General features: G+C 45.0%; 1 protein-coding gene across 6 annotated transcripts in view; it reads right to left on the reverse strand.

The window, feature by feature from the left end:
- CROT (Carnitine O-octanoyltransferase) overlaps positions 1-15833 on the reverse strand; it is a 150765-nt gene that overhangs the window by 36382 nt on the left and 98550 nt on the right. For all 6 annotated transcript variants that reach the window (XM_065431235.1, XM_065431236.1, XM_065431234.1 and 3 more), the window contains 3 exons: positions 9740-9918; positions 2588-2712; positions 2139-2356 (listed from right to left, as the gene is read on the reverse strand). In XM_065431235.1, the coding sequence (XP_065287307.1) occupies positions 2139-2356; positions 2588-2712; positions 9740-9918 (522 nt within the window). The remainder of the gene's footprint in view (positions 1-2138; positions 2357-2587; positions 2713-9739; positions 9919-15833) is intronic.

A 15833-nucleotide genomic window follows, 5' to 3' on the forward strand; every position in this document is an offset into this window, starting at 1 on the left:
AGAACCGCCTTGCACACATTGACGTGTCAGGTGCCGAGTCACACCAAACCTCGTGAAAGTGGTTATATCCTTGATAGTGATGGCTTCTACTCGGTGAGACAGCCGATGAAGACAAGCCAAATTGTGGGAACGTTGGCAGCAAGGAAAGATAATCCGCTTTAGAATGCAACCCAGTACAATAAGCAAAGGTAGAATTTCGTACTGTAAATTTAGTCATGAAACGCTTTCACTGTTGCTCTCTTTGACGCAAAATGCAGCTTCACTGTAATATATTCCATATTGCCATGAAGCTGCATCTCAAGGCAAAGGCAAAATATTTATAAGCAACATTGATGCCAACCAGTGAAATAAAAAAAAACATTTATTTGTGGCGATGCTTTGACCACATCGCCATTCTGTGTACAACTAGTGATCACGAAGGTGCTGGGGGTGAGGTGCGTGGCTTGGCCCCTTGATTGCGGAGAATGTGAGAAACTAGGCAAGGCCAGAGCATTGGCTGAGTATCCCGTGATGCCCTTGTCCAACATTCCCCCGTAGTGGTGTGGTGATGAGCATGCTCAAGGGCAGATCCAGTATGTGTGGTAAGACAGGAGAGCTGACTCACCTAAGCAGCAACAGATCGCTTAAGTTTAACTATTTTAGTTAATCAGTGTGTTGTCACATTTCACCTGTGCTCTGGCCTCCTCCACCGCTGAAACTACAACTCCAAAAGTATGCACCTTTTTATTTGAATAAACCTATCTTCTAGGGGTGTGTGAATAGTGAATAGTAGATGTTGAATAGTATATCAAATCAAATCAGGAAAAGAAAGGACAAATATAGGATAGAATATCTAATGTCAGAAAATTGATCACAAAATTTAACGCTTATACATATTGTGCAAGAAAAGATGGTGCTGCAGAAGCTTGGGAGTCTCCTAGAATTGCAGAACAAGAATTTAACAAGCTATCAGTAAATTAAGTACATAGAAATGAAGACATGCAGTACGGTCAACTATTATTAAAGGGAACTACAAATTAGTATGCCAGCATTGATTACAGCTCAGTTATAGTGTATGAAGGTCTGGGAATTATATTTTTTTCAATCAATAAAATGTCTGTTGAATACAATCAAATGCTTTTTTCCTCTGAATCTAAAGAATTCATGAAATCCTATATGTTGTACTCAATATTAATGAGATTCTCGGATAATAGGGAAGCTGAGTTCTATGGCAATTGATTATTGCACAGAAACTTCTGTTTTTCAGTTTTTCACCAAAATACAGAATGGCTTTCCCATCTTTATGACAGGTGGGTCATCATAAGGCCAATCTGCACGACAGATGAAAGTCCCGTGACTCGATCACTGCTCCATATGAAGCCATTCTCGACGCTGTGCGGGCTGACTGTGGGCGGTGCCGAAGGTAAAGAGCACGGGCCTCTTTAATGTCGGATTGGCATCATTTGCCACTTTTTAGAGGTTCCTTTGAAATAAGGGGGGCCACGACAAATTCGCGCGAGGGAGGCCCTCATCTTCGTGTCTATTTGCCGTTCGCACAGATGTGGCAGCACAGTAGTGACATGACACTTTTGAGCCCGCCCTGTAAATCCAAAGCTTGTTTTGTGGCAGGATGTTCGAAGCTACAAAAGGTATTGATGCGCATCTATGAATGGCATTGGGACTCGGGAACGAGAAACCATACGGTTCATCACAAGCATTCACACTTCGATTCGGTGATATTTGACTGTTCGCACACCCATATTATATTTGCCTGTAATTTTGTCACTGTTCCCCTGTTTTCTGCAATATATTTTGTTTTCTAATTTTAAATATTACTCGACAACTTCGTGGAAATATCCAGTATGTGCATGCGCAATGACTAGCAACTAACCAGCACATTACCCTAATAAGTATAGCCGAGTGTTTTTACTGAACTACAGCAGCCCCAGGGTAAAGTAGTGGCTCGTTAATATAGACAGAATGAAAAGGTATCAAAAATGACACTGTCAGCACGAGCATAACAATAAAATAAAACCCATTTCTTAAAGACGCTTCCCTTCTATTGCCCATAAAAATCCCCTTCATTAGAGAAAATGAAATATAAGAATGGCACATCAAGCATTGCAAGTAGCCTGATTTTAGTATGTGTCTCTGCTCACCTGGGCCCAACTGTCCCTGTCTCCATGTGTGAGGATGCCCACGCCTGCACCAGGACCTAAGCTAGTGCACACGTTATCAATGCGGTTCAGCTGAGCGGTGATCTCGGCCGCCGTCAGAGGCTCTCGCAGCTCGTTCAGCAGATCGAAGGTGAACATGCGGCCGCTCTGGAGCACCACAATGTGGGTGGGAGACTCGCCCGCATAGCTCTCCTCCGCCTCTGCAAAGTAGAAACTGCATCTTTCTTTCTGTTCAAGAACAGCTCTCCAACAGAAGCAACTATTATCAATCTATACAGACATCATGGCAAGCTTGTCTATTCAAAAGGAGCGCTACAGAGGTATGTTAAGACAGCACTAAGGTTTGTCATGGCCTGCAGTTGTTGGCACTAAAAACCGCAACTCTTATTCATCCCAGTCAATGCCCAACACGCGAGCCGACGAACACTCACCGGTCAAAAACTTGCAGATGAGCTCGTCTTTCCCTCCGGCAGGTATTCTCGCAGTGTTGAAGAACCTCCTGAACTGGTGCATGGTCCACGGAATTTTGCGGAATGACTGCGGCTTCAGCCTCTCCCTGCAGGTAATACAGACGAACGGTTTGAACAGGCAGTTGCCGCAGCTGTTGGAATGCTTACATACCACTTTACAACTAAATGTAGGTAAGGTATACAATATTCTGCAGCTGTCAAGGAATCCCTTACAATGCTCTTCTGCCAAGAGTTCCGTAAACCCATTGCCCTTGTTAACTTGCACACAATATAAGTGACATTTTGTTTATCCTGAAGACCACCCTGTCATTTAAGGTGACTTATGCACAATAGCATGGCCCATCTTCCTTAAGATCCCAATGTGTAATCTGTAATTATTTTATGTGTTATGATACCTTGAAACTGCACACTGGCTTATGAGTAGTGCCCTCTGTTTTCGGTTTCTGTTTCTTTTTTTAATTTGGGAGGTTAAAAGGTGGTGTTCTTTTTAAAGAGGAAAACAGGGGAAAAATTGGCGATATTTGTTGGCTGGTTGAACAAAAGAATGGCACTTTTCTGGCTACTTTCATGAACAATTAACGCAGGCAATGGTCTCGCTCCAGGGCACAAATGTTTTGTTTAAAGAAGCAGATCACTCACACAAACAAGTATTGATGAGGAGAGCTGCTCACAAGTAATGTGACAAATTTATTTATGTAAATATTCATTGCAATGCATTATTAGCATTCTTTACGCAAATAAAAACGAAAAGAAGGAAAAAAGTAGTACCTTTACCTGAAAGGCGAAGCATAAATAGTGATAGCAAGGTATTAGACATATGGCACGAAATAAAGTTTGTAGTTTCATCAGCCGTATAAAATTCAGTAAACATTCGCTTACTAAATAAGCTAACAGGCACGGCATCAAGTACACATAGGCAAACATGAACGGATTACACTAGCTGTCACAATGCCGGCGTGATGAAGAGTGCAAACAAAATGGAGCGCAAACAAAATGGAGCAAACACTTCTGCCTCTCATTTCGATGCATTTCTGAAACTTGGGATTAGGCAACTGCCCACATTAGGTAGCACATAAGCAGCCACCAGCCATCATGGCTCCCCTAGTTTTTGCAGCCGCTGGAGATTACCTCCAAGATAGGGCACGGATGGTGTACGCTCTCAACCGCATGTACAGCAATGCGCAGCTACGGCCAGGCTACAGGTGGAGACACACTTGATCATGGTACTGCACACTCATGTCTACTCCCCTCTCTGCTTCGAGCATACTTTATCACGTGACCTCCAAACTTGGGCATCCATCAAGCCACCATTCTTCTTGGATCCTCCTCACACGCTTTCCCTAACACCCACAGCATACAGCGCATGGCAGGATCTTATCGCAGTTCAACTTTATACACAACGTCATGGTGCCAGCACCTTATAAATGCTGTCGCAATAAAACAGAGGCATGCTTGGCGATCGCTCGCTAAATTTGTTGAATGTATGTTTTCACAAAGGAAAAAAAAAGAGGGGGTGGGGGGGGCCCGGACCAACACTGTACACAAATGTACTCAGAGGAACGAGTTGCTTGTATAGTTACAAGCCCTTATTGAGGTGCATTATCATTTGCATTGCAATCATTTCTGTGTCTATCCTAGACCTGTCAAAACATTAAATGCACCTTGGTCAGGAAAATGTCCTCTCAGCATCATAACTACCTTTTGCAATGTTATGTCAGTGCTGCATTTACAAGGTTGGGGTGACGGGCAGTGGCATCTTGCCAGTAGGCCAGCTCACAAGTGCTGTTCTCCGGGCTTCAATTTAGCAGATAATCTTAAAACTAATCCTTTAGAGAATGCATTTCATGGTGAACTTCTTATTCAGGGTGCAAAAATAGAGAATTATTGGCTTTTACACAAAAATGACGGATTCTAGTCACGAGGGATGCCATAGTGAAGACTTCATACTAATTTTGACAGTCTAGATTTCGCCCAAAGTATGGCACACAAGCATTTCTGAATCCCACTCCTACTGAAAGGTAGCTGCCGTGGCTGGGACTAGAACTTGTGACCCCGTGATAAGCAGGACAAAGCCGTAGCCACAGAGATAGGGCAGTAAATACCAAAGTGTCTTTATCCTGACAGCAATTATAAGTGTGAGCGTGCGTGCGAGGGTGAATCGAAGAGGTTGGTTCGATCTCGCGCATGTAAGACAGGAAGGCGGGAAGGAGGCGTTTTCCATCACGCGCAGGGCACCAGTAAGGGGGGGAGGCATTCTACTCCAGCGGTGGCCGCTGCATATGGCGTGGCTGAGCGCAGCTGTGCGGGCCCTATCTTGAAAGCGACCTGCACTGGATACAGAGCCTGTATCCATCGCAGACCAGCACCGAGGGCTAGGGCTGATAGCTTCGTGTGCTCTGTGCTTTTGCTGCTTATTTGCATCGGTGTGAGAGGCAGCACAAAGGGCAATTTGCTTGCTGCTGCTGCTGCTGTCACTCTTCCTGAAAGATCACATTTTGGAGTCTACATTGTTCAGTGCAACACATGGCACAGTTAATTGCCTAGTCTTTAATAAAAAAATTTTAAGTTAGCCTTGTTTATGGGGATGCAAGCTGCTGTCGCAATGGCACTACATTAATTTGTATTGGCATCTGCCAGCAGCTGCACAAAGCAGCTGTTCAGGGAGGGCTCTCGTGCGCTGCCCACTCCTCTGAAACCATATATTAACTCTATGTCTTCGCTGAACAGCAGCTTTCAGCAGCTGGTTGATAATTAGAAGACAAAATAACATTTCAAGCTTCACTTTAAATGCGAAGCATTTATTTCCTTGGTCGGAGCCATAGTCAAACGCGAGTCCATCCAAGGTCACAGAGTCTGTAACCGATGCGCGCACATTCCCACGCACCCACTTGATTCAGTCCATGCACCCACTTTGCAGTCCACCACGTAACAAGGGCGATCTATCGTGCTCGTGAAAAGAAAGCTCGAGATTAACATACTGACTGCACAGCTCGTGCCAACACGGAGAACATCGTAACGCAAGCAGATGACACTTGCTGCATGCTGGAAGTGCTTGGCTGTAGTGATAAATTGTTGTTGCGTGTACTCTTTTTGTTATGTTACTTTTTTTTATAGAAACAAATTAACCAACACTTTAACTATTACGAAGAACATTTGTTCACTAAAGTTGGAAAAAGTATCCGTGACGCGTCCTGGGTAGCCCAATGGATAGCTTGCACAACTGACGTCGATTGGGTTAACTACGTCAATCCGCCTTTCATTTTCCTGTGCTGCCCTCTGCCGCACGCCGCTGAAAACGTTTTGGAAGGGTCCTGGGGCTTTCTCCGGTTGATCTGTGTACCTGCGCCCACGTTGAGTGTGCGTCGGTTGTGCGTTTGGTGAATCGCAAGTCATTATTAATGGCTTCTTATGGACAGCATGGCGTTCTTGAAGCCATGTGGCACTCACTAACTACTGGGTGAGCAGGCCTGAGTGCGCAGTTCTGCAAACAGTGTGGCCGGTAATAGCACGCTGAGTTCCGTTTGGCAGCACGGCTGCCTTGGAATTTATCACTGATTTGTGCACTTGGTCATCACTTTTTGTATTCTTTTTACACATTATTTAGACGTTTCGCACATTCAAAAAGTTTTCAAGCGCAGCCTTCTGCGTCGGACTTATTAAAGCAGTGCACTTGTTTACATCGACATATATAGCCGCAGGTCGTTGTTATTCAACTAGTGTGGAAAAGGACCGTCGCTCAAAAGAAATAGTGTCAAAATGTAACAAAACATGCATATCTGCGCATATGTGCCATGTTGTTATACCCTGAAATGAGTCAATATGAGTGGCTGAACCACTTAAACAATGGCAACTGTAATCCAGCTACATATATTATGGGCTGTTAATTAACTCATTCTCGCTTCTCTTTAACTTAACTTTAACAGGTTTAGCGTGTCATAGAGCATTATTAGAGAAAAGTGTGCTCGCATAAGTGCTCATTTGTAGGCCCTGTTGTTCTCTCACGAAAATGCGTAGATGCCATTGCTCACACGGCGTTGGTATAAATGAGCGAGGCGGTTGTTTATGCTGCTGTATACCGAATACACCGTCTCTTGTTTGCCGCTTGACGCAGAGGCAAACAGTGCATCTCTGAAATTGAGAAATGTGTCAGAAAGCAACATGTACAGGCCCACCCATAAACGTAGCAAATGCGGTCGACAACCTACAGGTGCGGTGACGTACAGATGTTGGCACAGCGCTGTGTCGCCGCTTACCGCTTACTGTGCACACACCGTGCGAAGTGAAGTTTAGCTGATTTCAAATCGCTAAGGCAAGAATTGAACTATAGAAGCAGTTTCGTTCGACCTAACTGCTTACATTTCAGTTCAGGTCCGCTAGTTGCGAGTGCACGAACTCGACGGCGCCAGGTTAACCTTCGCTGAACAGGATCGACATTGGCTCAAACTTCGTGGGCCCGACTTGAAAGGGTTAAAGCTTGTGCATTTCAATTTGGTAGACGTGCTTGACTCACTTTGAGCACGATTAATTATATATACAAGCGAAGACGCTGTCGATATTGTGTTGTCGGTTCGACGGCTGATCTCGCGGGGTTCGGTTTTACAATGGTCGGCACGCTGATTTCGCCTGTGCCTTCGACAAGAAAGCCTGTCGCAGTACAACTAGCGCTCGTCAGTTGCGTCAATGTCGACCTGGTATGATAAAAAGGCTTCAGTGATGCACAAATGTCGGTCAATCATTGGAGTGAGCGTCTTGTCGGTCTCGTATCGACCCAGTGTTGCCGGGCCTTACGAATACGTGCAGTCAGGAACGCGCTGCCACCCCCAACGAGTGAGGACCACGCTCCAAAAAGACTTCGTCAGCAACGTGATGTACTTAAGTGCCGCCCAAGTGTAATGCACGCATTTTTCGTTAAATTAGCGAGCCATTCATGAAAGGCGGCAACTACCTGGCTCACGGTGCAGTCCAATCAACTCGGACGATGTCCAGGCCTCTTTCTCTTTTAAAGTGGAGTTGCGGTATTAAGCTACTCAAGTTTTCGACACCGCACCTACGTCGAGCTAGCAGTAGTGTTTCAAAGCGATACACGGCGCGAGTGTTTGCAGCAGCGTGCATCCGCGCTTTTTTTATGCAGGGTGCTTCCTGGCGCGCGGCCACGCGCGCTACCCTTCCAAAACATTTTGCTACTAATCTGCTAGGGCAGGTCGTGCCATGAAAGGGACAGATTGCGAGGGGGCAGCTGGAAACCCTGGGGAGCCGCACCATTGCAAATGGTAGCAATCCACATTTTTAGAATCTTAGAACAGATTACATTCTTTATGCAGAGTGCTTAAATGCATCACCGAATGATCAGAAGGACCTACCCTAACAACTCAGTATGTTTGTACAAAATCATCATGATCGTTTCAGGGTACCTTTAAGCAAACAAAGTGAAATGAGGTTGACAAGAAAGAAGAGCAGCATGAGTGCTTTTTTTTTTTAAGTGCTTAGACCAAATATACATCAAGCGTGTGGTAGCACAGAGGAGCACGCTACAACAACGGTGAAATTAAATTCTGAGGTTTTACGTGCAAAAACCATGTAATAATTATGAGGCATGCCGCAGTGGCGGCTCCGTAATAATTTTGACTATCTAGAGTTCTTTAGGGTGCACCCATTGCACGGTATACAGGCACTTTTGCATTTCGCCCCCATCAAAATGAGGCCGCCTAACCAGGATTTGATCTCAAGCCTTCGGACTTAGCAGCACAATGCCAAAGCCACTTCACCACAATGGCGGGTGCCAGTTAAATTATGCTGCACACACTGCTGCCATGGCACTGGGAGGCGCTGGTGAACATAACAACAACGATGTCCGGGCTGTTTACCAAGTTGACATTTTCAAGTTCCCTGAGTTTCCCAGGATTTCTCTGAGCGACACAGAACTTTATATTACAACAAGACAAGCTGACACCATGTCGCCCGATGCTGTCATTCTTAAGTAAGCATTCTAAAAATAAGAAAAACTAGTTAGTTAATAGAGCTTGAATAGTAAGGAGTAGTGTTTATATTATTCAAAATAGAAAACTGAAGGTAGGGGATAGTAAAATGCACAGCAAATAAGATGTATTTGAAAAAGAAAAATTATAAAGCTCTATGTAAATTGAGTTGAAAATTTTCAAATGCGAATAAAAAGCTGCCTTTCGGGAACTGGCATTATGCCACGCATCATGCTTTCTAAGCTTCGAAGCCAATCGTGAGGATTACAGAGGCAGAATTGGTGCCATTACTGACAGCGGCGAATTCTTTCAATGAAAATCACGGCACCGAACGGCAAGAACCTTAATAGTAAACGTCGAAGCAGCTAAGCCTGGCGTTGCTGCAATGGTGCCTACGGCTGCCAGCGGATCTGCGTGCGAGAGCACTGGTTCGAGGCGGCGAGGTAATCAAAACGGTGGTGTTGGCTTTTATTAATGCCGTTTAGGACCTGCAATGGTGGCAAAAAGTACAGAAAATCGGAGAGCGAAGGGATCTTGCGTCTGAAATTACAGACGTTCTCATACAGTGACTCTATGGGGCACGTGGTGGTGCCACGAAATCGTCCGCATTATCGAGCATTTAACAAAAATCGGACATCCGGAAAATCGGTCGTTCACTGTACACTGGCAACTCCTCCAGCCGACGACACGGCGTCAAAGACGATTCGTTACGATCTCTCTCTTTTACTCGAGCCAGCAGTAGGGTGATTTCGTTCGCTTTAAATAAAATGACAGCTAATTTTCCCCGATTCACGCACAAATCCCCCGAGTTCTCCCTTACTATCCCAAATCCCTGATAATTCCCAGTTTTCCCAGTTGGTAGACACCCTGAATTGTCTGGGGTGCACGTGCACACACGCATGCACAAACACAACTCGCACAAATACAAAGCAGGCGGGGGACAGCCGCCGGTACCATTATGGGCACCAGTACCATCGTACGCGATTTGCGAAGGTTGCCGGTTGGGCTCCCACCGGCAGCGAGCTGTCTTTTATTACACTTTCATTTTCCTTTTCTGTATTATTCCTGCATTCCAATTCATACACATAAAACTGTTAGCTACCCCCGTACTTTCCTTATGTTAGCATGCATTACTCACTTTCTGAGGAGTGCCCAGAAGTCGAGGTAGTAGGTGATGTTCCGCGCCGCCCAGAGGCTGCGGCCGCCCTGGAATTGAAAGGCGTCCTCGAAGAGCGCGAACGTGCCGGCCATGTGCGAGTTCGGCAGCAGAGGCTGCCGCTGGGACAGGTATGCCATGTCCTCCCACCACTTCTCCAGCTGCAGTGGAGAGTGACATTGCAGTAATCAGGATAGGCTGCAGAAGAGATGATCATTACCGTATTTACTCGCATAATGATCTCTCTTTCTTGCAAAAAAAAAAGACGCAAATTCAGGGATGCGATTATTACGCGGGTTAAATTTCCCGGGAAAAAAATTTTTATTTTTTTTTCATACCGCGTTTGCTGTGGGATGACAACAGGTCAACAAACAGGCGGCTGCCGCTGTAACAGTGCGGGACACCAAAACAAAGATGGCGGCCGGCGGGGCAAACCGAATGCGCCAAATGAGATTTTTTTTTTTTCTTCTCGCGAGTACATTTGTGCATTGAAACAGTCTATTCCGTATCAGTAATGAATAATATCGTTCATATCGGCAAGCTTGCGGCAATAACGTAGCCATGTCCACTTTGAGGGGACAGAAACGGAGATGGGCGCACTTAGCTGCCAGTGACATAGAAACACATGGCGGGCATGCTGCGGAAACTGCGGCATTTGTTTTCACTGCTATCCTAATACGGCACGTTTCCGCTAAGGGTGGGCGAATATCTTAGCTGTATTACAAGTGTCGGCGTATGAATAAGGCACACTTCTAATGTATCAGTCTCTATCGTTGCCGCCCGCGATTTGTTGCGTGCCCACGAGTGCAGACGAGAAGAATCGAAAGGTGCCTTTTTTTTGTTGTTGTTGTTGACCATAACCATTATAAAGCGTATAAATAATAAAGCCAAGTCAAGTCAGACGGCCGTAGCTTTTTTTATATCATGGAAGTGCGGAAAGTGATTTAAGGAATGAAATGGGGCATATGCTTAAGATTTAAATGTTTGGCGCATGCAGACCGCTTGGTAAGTGTCGTTCGCGTAGCATTCGACAGATGGTAAGCGCGATCATCATTAGCTAGACTTGGCACACGACATATCGCTGCGGCAAATTCGGGGTGCGATCATGACACGGGAAAGAAAAAAAATCGAATTTTTACAACAAAATTCAGGGGTGCAATCATTACGCGAGTGCTATCATTATGCAAGTAAATAATGGGGTTTTATGGCGCAAGGGTCAGTGAAGGCCAAACAGCGCAGAATAATGATATGACATAGTCAATGATGTGGTCAATGTCAAAAGGTGTATGTGGCACCGCTTTATGATGGCCTAAAACCATTCGCTGTAAAGTACTTAAAATATACGTTTAAGTAAAATTATGACAGTGATAAATAGGGTGTACAATGATATGCTGGACGAATATAAAAGATATGCTACTAAGAGGTTATATACTAAAATGTGTCCCATCAGGGGCCTTCGGGAGTAACGGTCTGGAAGCGTGCACTACACAAAAGTCTACCATCACAACAGCGCCTTCTCAAGAGAGGCTGCGCTATGAATTGTTTGGGCTGATAACATGTAAGTGGATTTCATTGGAAAAATCGAATGCTGGATTTTTTGTTCAATACCAGTTCTTTACCGAGAAACACTGCTGGATGAAGAGGGATATGTTGTCTGTAAGCTAGAGGAGAAAGTGTTCTTTTTTTTTTTCTTTTATCGTCTGCCTCCTGGCACTCCTATAAGATGTGGATGACGGTCAGCCTCTCACTACATTTACCACAGATCTGAGGTTCATCAGCAGTCAACAAGTAGTAGTGTGTGCTGTACGTGAGTCCTCTTCTCAACCGAGTTAAGAGGACATCAGCTTCCCGTGATTTCGTTGTTAATGGCGAAATGCCTAACTGTGGTTTAATTAGGCAAAGCTTATTATATGTTTCAGCATCCCAAAGGTGCTGCCAATAGCTTCTTAATTTTCTCCGTAGGAACGATTTAAAATCTATAGCTATAACAGCTATGGGATCATTGCAAGTTTTTGTTATGGGCATAGCAAGTTCATTAGCAAGCATATTACCCTTAATGCCTCTGTGGCCAGGAACCCAGCATACTACGATACATTGTTCAGCTGCATAAGTAGTGCACAGAAGTGAATATAGTTTAATTACTACAGGATTTTCCGGCTTTTAAGTGACATTAAAGCCTTAACTACATTAAATGAGTCTGTAAATATAATTGCCTCCTTGAAATTTATTTGCATAATATGCTTTACAGACGACAATAACATATACGACTCTGCTGCAAAGGTGCTCGTTAGTGTGTGCAGAATGTCATATTCCGAAAATCATGGTCCAACTGCAGCAGAGGACAAGCTGGCATGCGACTGATGCATCCGTGCAAAATTCCTTGCACAAGTATTTTGCCTGCAGTTCTATGAAGTATATTCAAATGTGTTCTTGCGGAGCATGCTTCGAGACTTTTACAAATGATGTGTGTCATTCTATGATCTCGGAGTGCCACGACGGTAGTGGCTTTGCTGGGTTTTTCAGACAGTGTTCTAGAAGCAAGACCTTCATTTCTTCATTAAGCCTCCTAACGAGCAGCGAGAAGGGTTCTCTGAATATTGGGCGATTATGAAACAGTGTAGCACACATCATGTCATTTACAGATGCATAATAAGAATTTTCAGGGATCGAATGCACTTTCAGGAAATATGTAAGAGTATGACCTTTGCAGGTTGTAATGATCGGCCTGCAGGGGTTGCGTCTTTTGAAACTCTCCCAGCCTACTGCGACGAATCGGTTCGTGAAGCCAACAATGCATCTATTGCGGACAGCCCAATGGTGCCAGCAAGGCTAGCCATGTTTGGTGGACGGAGTATTGTTAGTTAGTTTGCTGTCACCTTCACTGTCTAACTGGAGCATGAGAACTCCTGGAAAAAAGGGTGTCTTGCGGAACTTTCTCATCGGCCCCAGTAATTGTCACAGACATGTTGGCTAACTGCGGAGTCAGCTCTGGAATCAAGAGGCGCCAGCTTGAGTCAAGCGTGACAACCCCTGTCTACAAGGACCCTCTTCACTCTGTGTGTCGAGGGAAACAAAAGTGCGGAAGTGAGTGTGTGAATGCTTGCTGTCAAAGGCAACACAAGAACAACACAAGAACTTCTCGAAAAGAACATGGGAGTAGCACAAAAGAACACCTAACTCTATTACGACAGAAATGCGAGGCTTCAAATTTTTAACGCCGGAGACTAGGTAATGATCCTCAAACCTTTAAGAAAGATCAAGCTTGAAGCTCACTGGGATGGACCCGTTGAAGTGTTGCACAAACTTTTGGATACTGACTATGCTCTGAAAGTGTCCTGTCGCAGGAAGGAGGTGAGGATATACCACTGCAATTTGACAAAGCCGTACGTGGAGCGGAGTCGTTAACTTTACCATCAAAGAGCCAGATGACATTAATACCAAGCTTAATGGGCGTAAGGTGACCTCCAACTCTGAAGTAAGCCTGGAAGAAGTGGTAAAACATTCGGTAAGCATGCACACTCTTAAACCCAAGCAGCTAGATGAGCTAAGAGGGCTGCTAGGGGAATATCTCGATAGATTCAGCAATCGGCCAGGTAGAACCGAACTAACAACGCATGAAATATAGCTGACATCAACCGAACCTGTAAGATAAAAGCCTTACAGGGTGTCTCCATGACAGAGAAATTATGGAGGCAGAAATACAGCGCATGCTAAAGTTGGGAGTTATTCAGCCTGCTGAGAGTGACTACACGTCACCGCTAATACTTCTGGAAACTCCCTAATAAAGACCCTTGCCCGTGCGTTGTCTACAAGAAGTTAAATGCCATCACCAGGGATCAGTTGTGCCCGACACTCAACATTGAGGAACTAATCGAAAGAGTCAGCGCTGCTAAATACATTTCAACTATAGATCTCGTGCGGGGGTACTGGCAAGTTGCCCTTTCAGAAAGTGCCAGCCGCTATGCCACATTCATCTCACCTGTAGGCACTTTTCGCCCTCTCACACTCAGCTTCAGGCTGAAGAATGCGCCATTTAGCTTCTTTAAGTTAATAGATATTGTCCTAAAAGACTTGCAGGAGTTCGCCTTGCCATATCTTGATGATGTCGAAATTTTTTCTGACAGCTGGAAACAGCACGTATCACACCTCAAGCAGGTGTTCTTGCAGTTGAGGGAAGCAGGCTTAACGATGAAGGCGGAAAAATGTAGGTTTGGCAGCTCGCAGGTTACTTTTCTGGGCCATGTTGTCGGCCAGGGCATGAGACAGCCGGCCGAGCGGAAAACAGCTACGATTGGAGATTTTTCACAGCCATGTACGAAGACAGACATTCGTTCATTTTTGGGAGTTAACGGGTACTATCAATGGTACCTTCCGAATTACTTGCAAATAGTAACTCCTTTAACGGATGCACTCCAAAAGGGAGCACCAAGTAGTGTGCACTGGGATAAGGACAAAGAGAATGCTTTCCAAGATTTGAAAAAGCTATTGGTTTCTCATCCTGTGCTTCACACGCCAGGCTATACAAAATTATTCATAGTTCAGTGCGACGCAAGCGAGAGGGGAATGGGTCGGCGATGATAATGAGGAACATCCTATCCTCTATGCCAGCCGTAAATTAAATGTAAGAGAGGAAGCCTATAGTGCTTCAGAGAAGGAATGTGCCTGTTTAGTTTAGGCAGCCCAGCAGTTGTGTTACTTGTATGGAGCGAGATTAATCTTCGAGACAGACCACTTTCCTCTGACGTGGCTCAATCAAATGTCATAAAAAAATGGCCGCTTGCTTCAATGGAGCCTAACTCTTCAAGAGTACAACTTTTCCATTAGATATAAGAAGGGAAAGTTGCATAGCAATATAGATAATTTGAGCAGGCTAATTTGAATGCTGTGTTTAGGGATCCCAACAATTTTTGTCATTGCTATTGTTATTTTTGTTAAGCCAAGAAGATTCCCTCTCATTTAGCAGGATTCCCTCCATGATTGCTAACTTTGTCAGCCCAAAATCCCTTCAAAAATTGACATAGCAAAATGCAGTATTTGTTGTTTCTGCACTTACATTTTCTTTGAAGCTTGGCGGGCCTAAAGCAAGATCTAGGATACTTCATCTCAGCGCAGAGCCATGTTGTGGGGTTCGCTTTGCAGTTGCCTGCCATTTTTTGGATTTTCTGGGGTGTGTCAGCGTTTCGCAGCTGGTTGCTGGAAGCCAAGTCATCCCCCTTGCCACCATCCATTCTCTTCTTGTCCAGCGGTTATCACCACTGGCCAGTCGAGATTTTCTGGGCTATGTAGGAGCTGTTACGATCGGCCTGCAGGGGCAGTGTCCTTCGAACCTCTCGACGGAAGTGCACTACCCAGTCGTGCATCGTACGGGCAACCGTGACGGATAGTGTTCAGGCGTATGCTAAAACAGGTTTCCACCCCTGTGACAATCTGTTGGCGTTTGTGGCGTAATCAGCACTTCCAATGACGACTTAAAAGATTTTGTCTGCAATTTCCAAATATAAAACGCATTATTTACGCCTTGACTGGAGTGGAGATTGCGCCTGCCAACGCAGCTGTGAAGGCGCTCTCTATCAGCAGCCATCCCCGAGCGGTGGCCCCACAGCGGGCGCACGGAGAAGTAGGCCCGAGACGCCGTTCAGGCGCGACGCAGCGGGCCGCACCTTGTGCTTTTGGATCGAGCGGCCGTGTCTGTACTCTTCATTCATCCAAGGAACACATAATTTATATGAATGACCATTTTTTTGTAGGAATGCATTCTTTCGCTGTGTCGATAATAAAAGCTGTAAGATACCGTACACCACCATCTAAACTAAAATCATAGGTAAGATCTTGTGTTAAATGGGTTGATTCATTAAACTGCTTCCAGTCAGCCGTTGCTAGATTCTATTGAGGCATTTGTGGTGAACAGTCCTGCTGCTCAACTAGGTTAAGTATTATGGGAAAGTGGTCACTCCCTAGTGGACTTTTCATTGCCTCCCATTCCAGGTCATTAATTAATGAGGCAGAGTCAATGGCCAGATCAGTAGATGAGTACGAGTTATGAAGTTAAAATATGTACATTCTTTTTATTAAAAAG

This window comes from Dermacentor albipictus, chromosome 1, assembly GCF_038994185.2.
Source record: "Dermacentor albipictus isolate Rhodes 1998 colony chromosome 1, USDA_Dalb.pri_finalv2, whole genome shotgun sequence".
Taxonomy (NCBI): Eukaryota; Metazoa; Arthropoda; class Arachnida; order Ixodida; family Ixodidae; genus Dermacentor; species Dermacentor albipictus.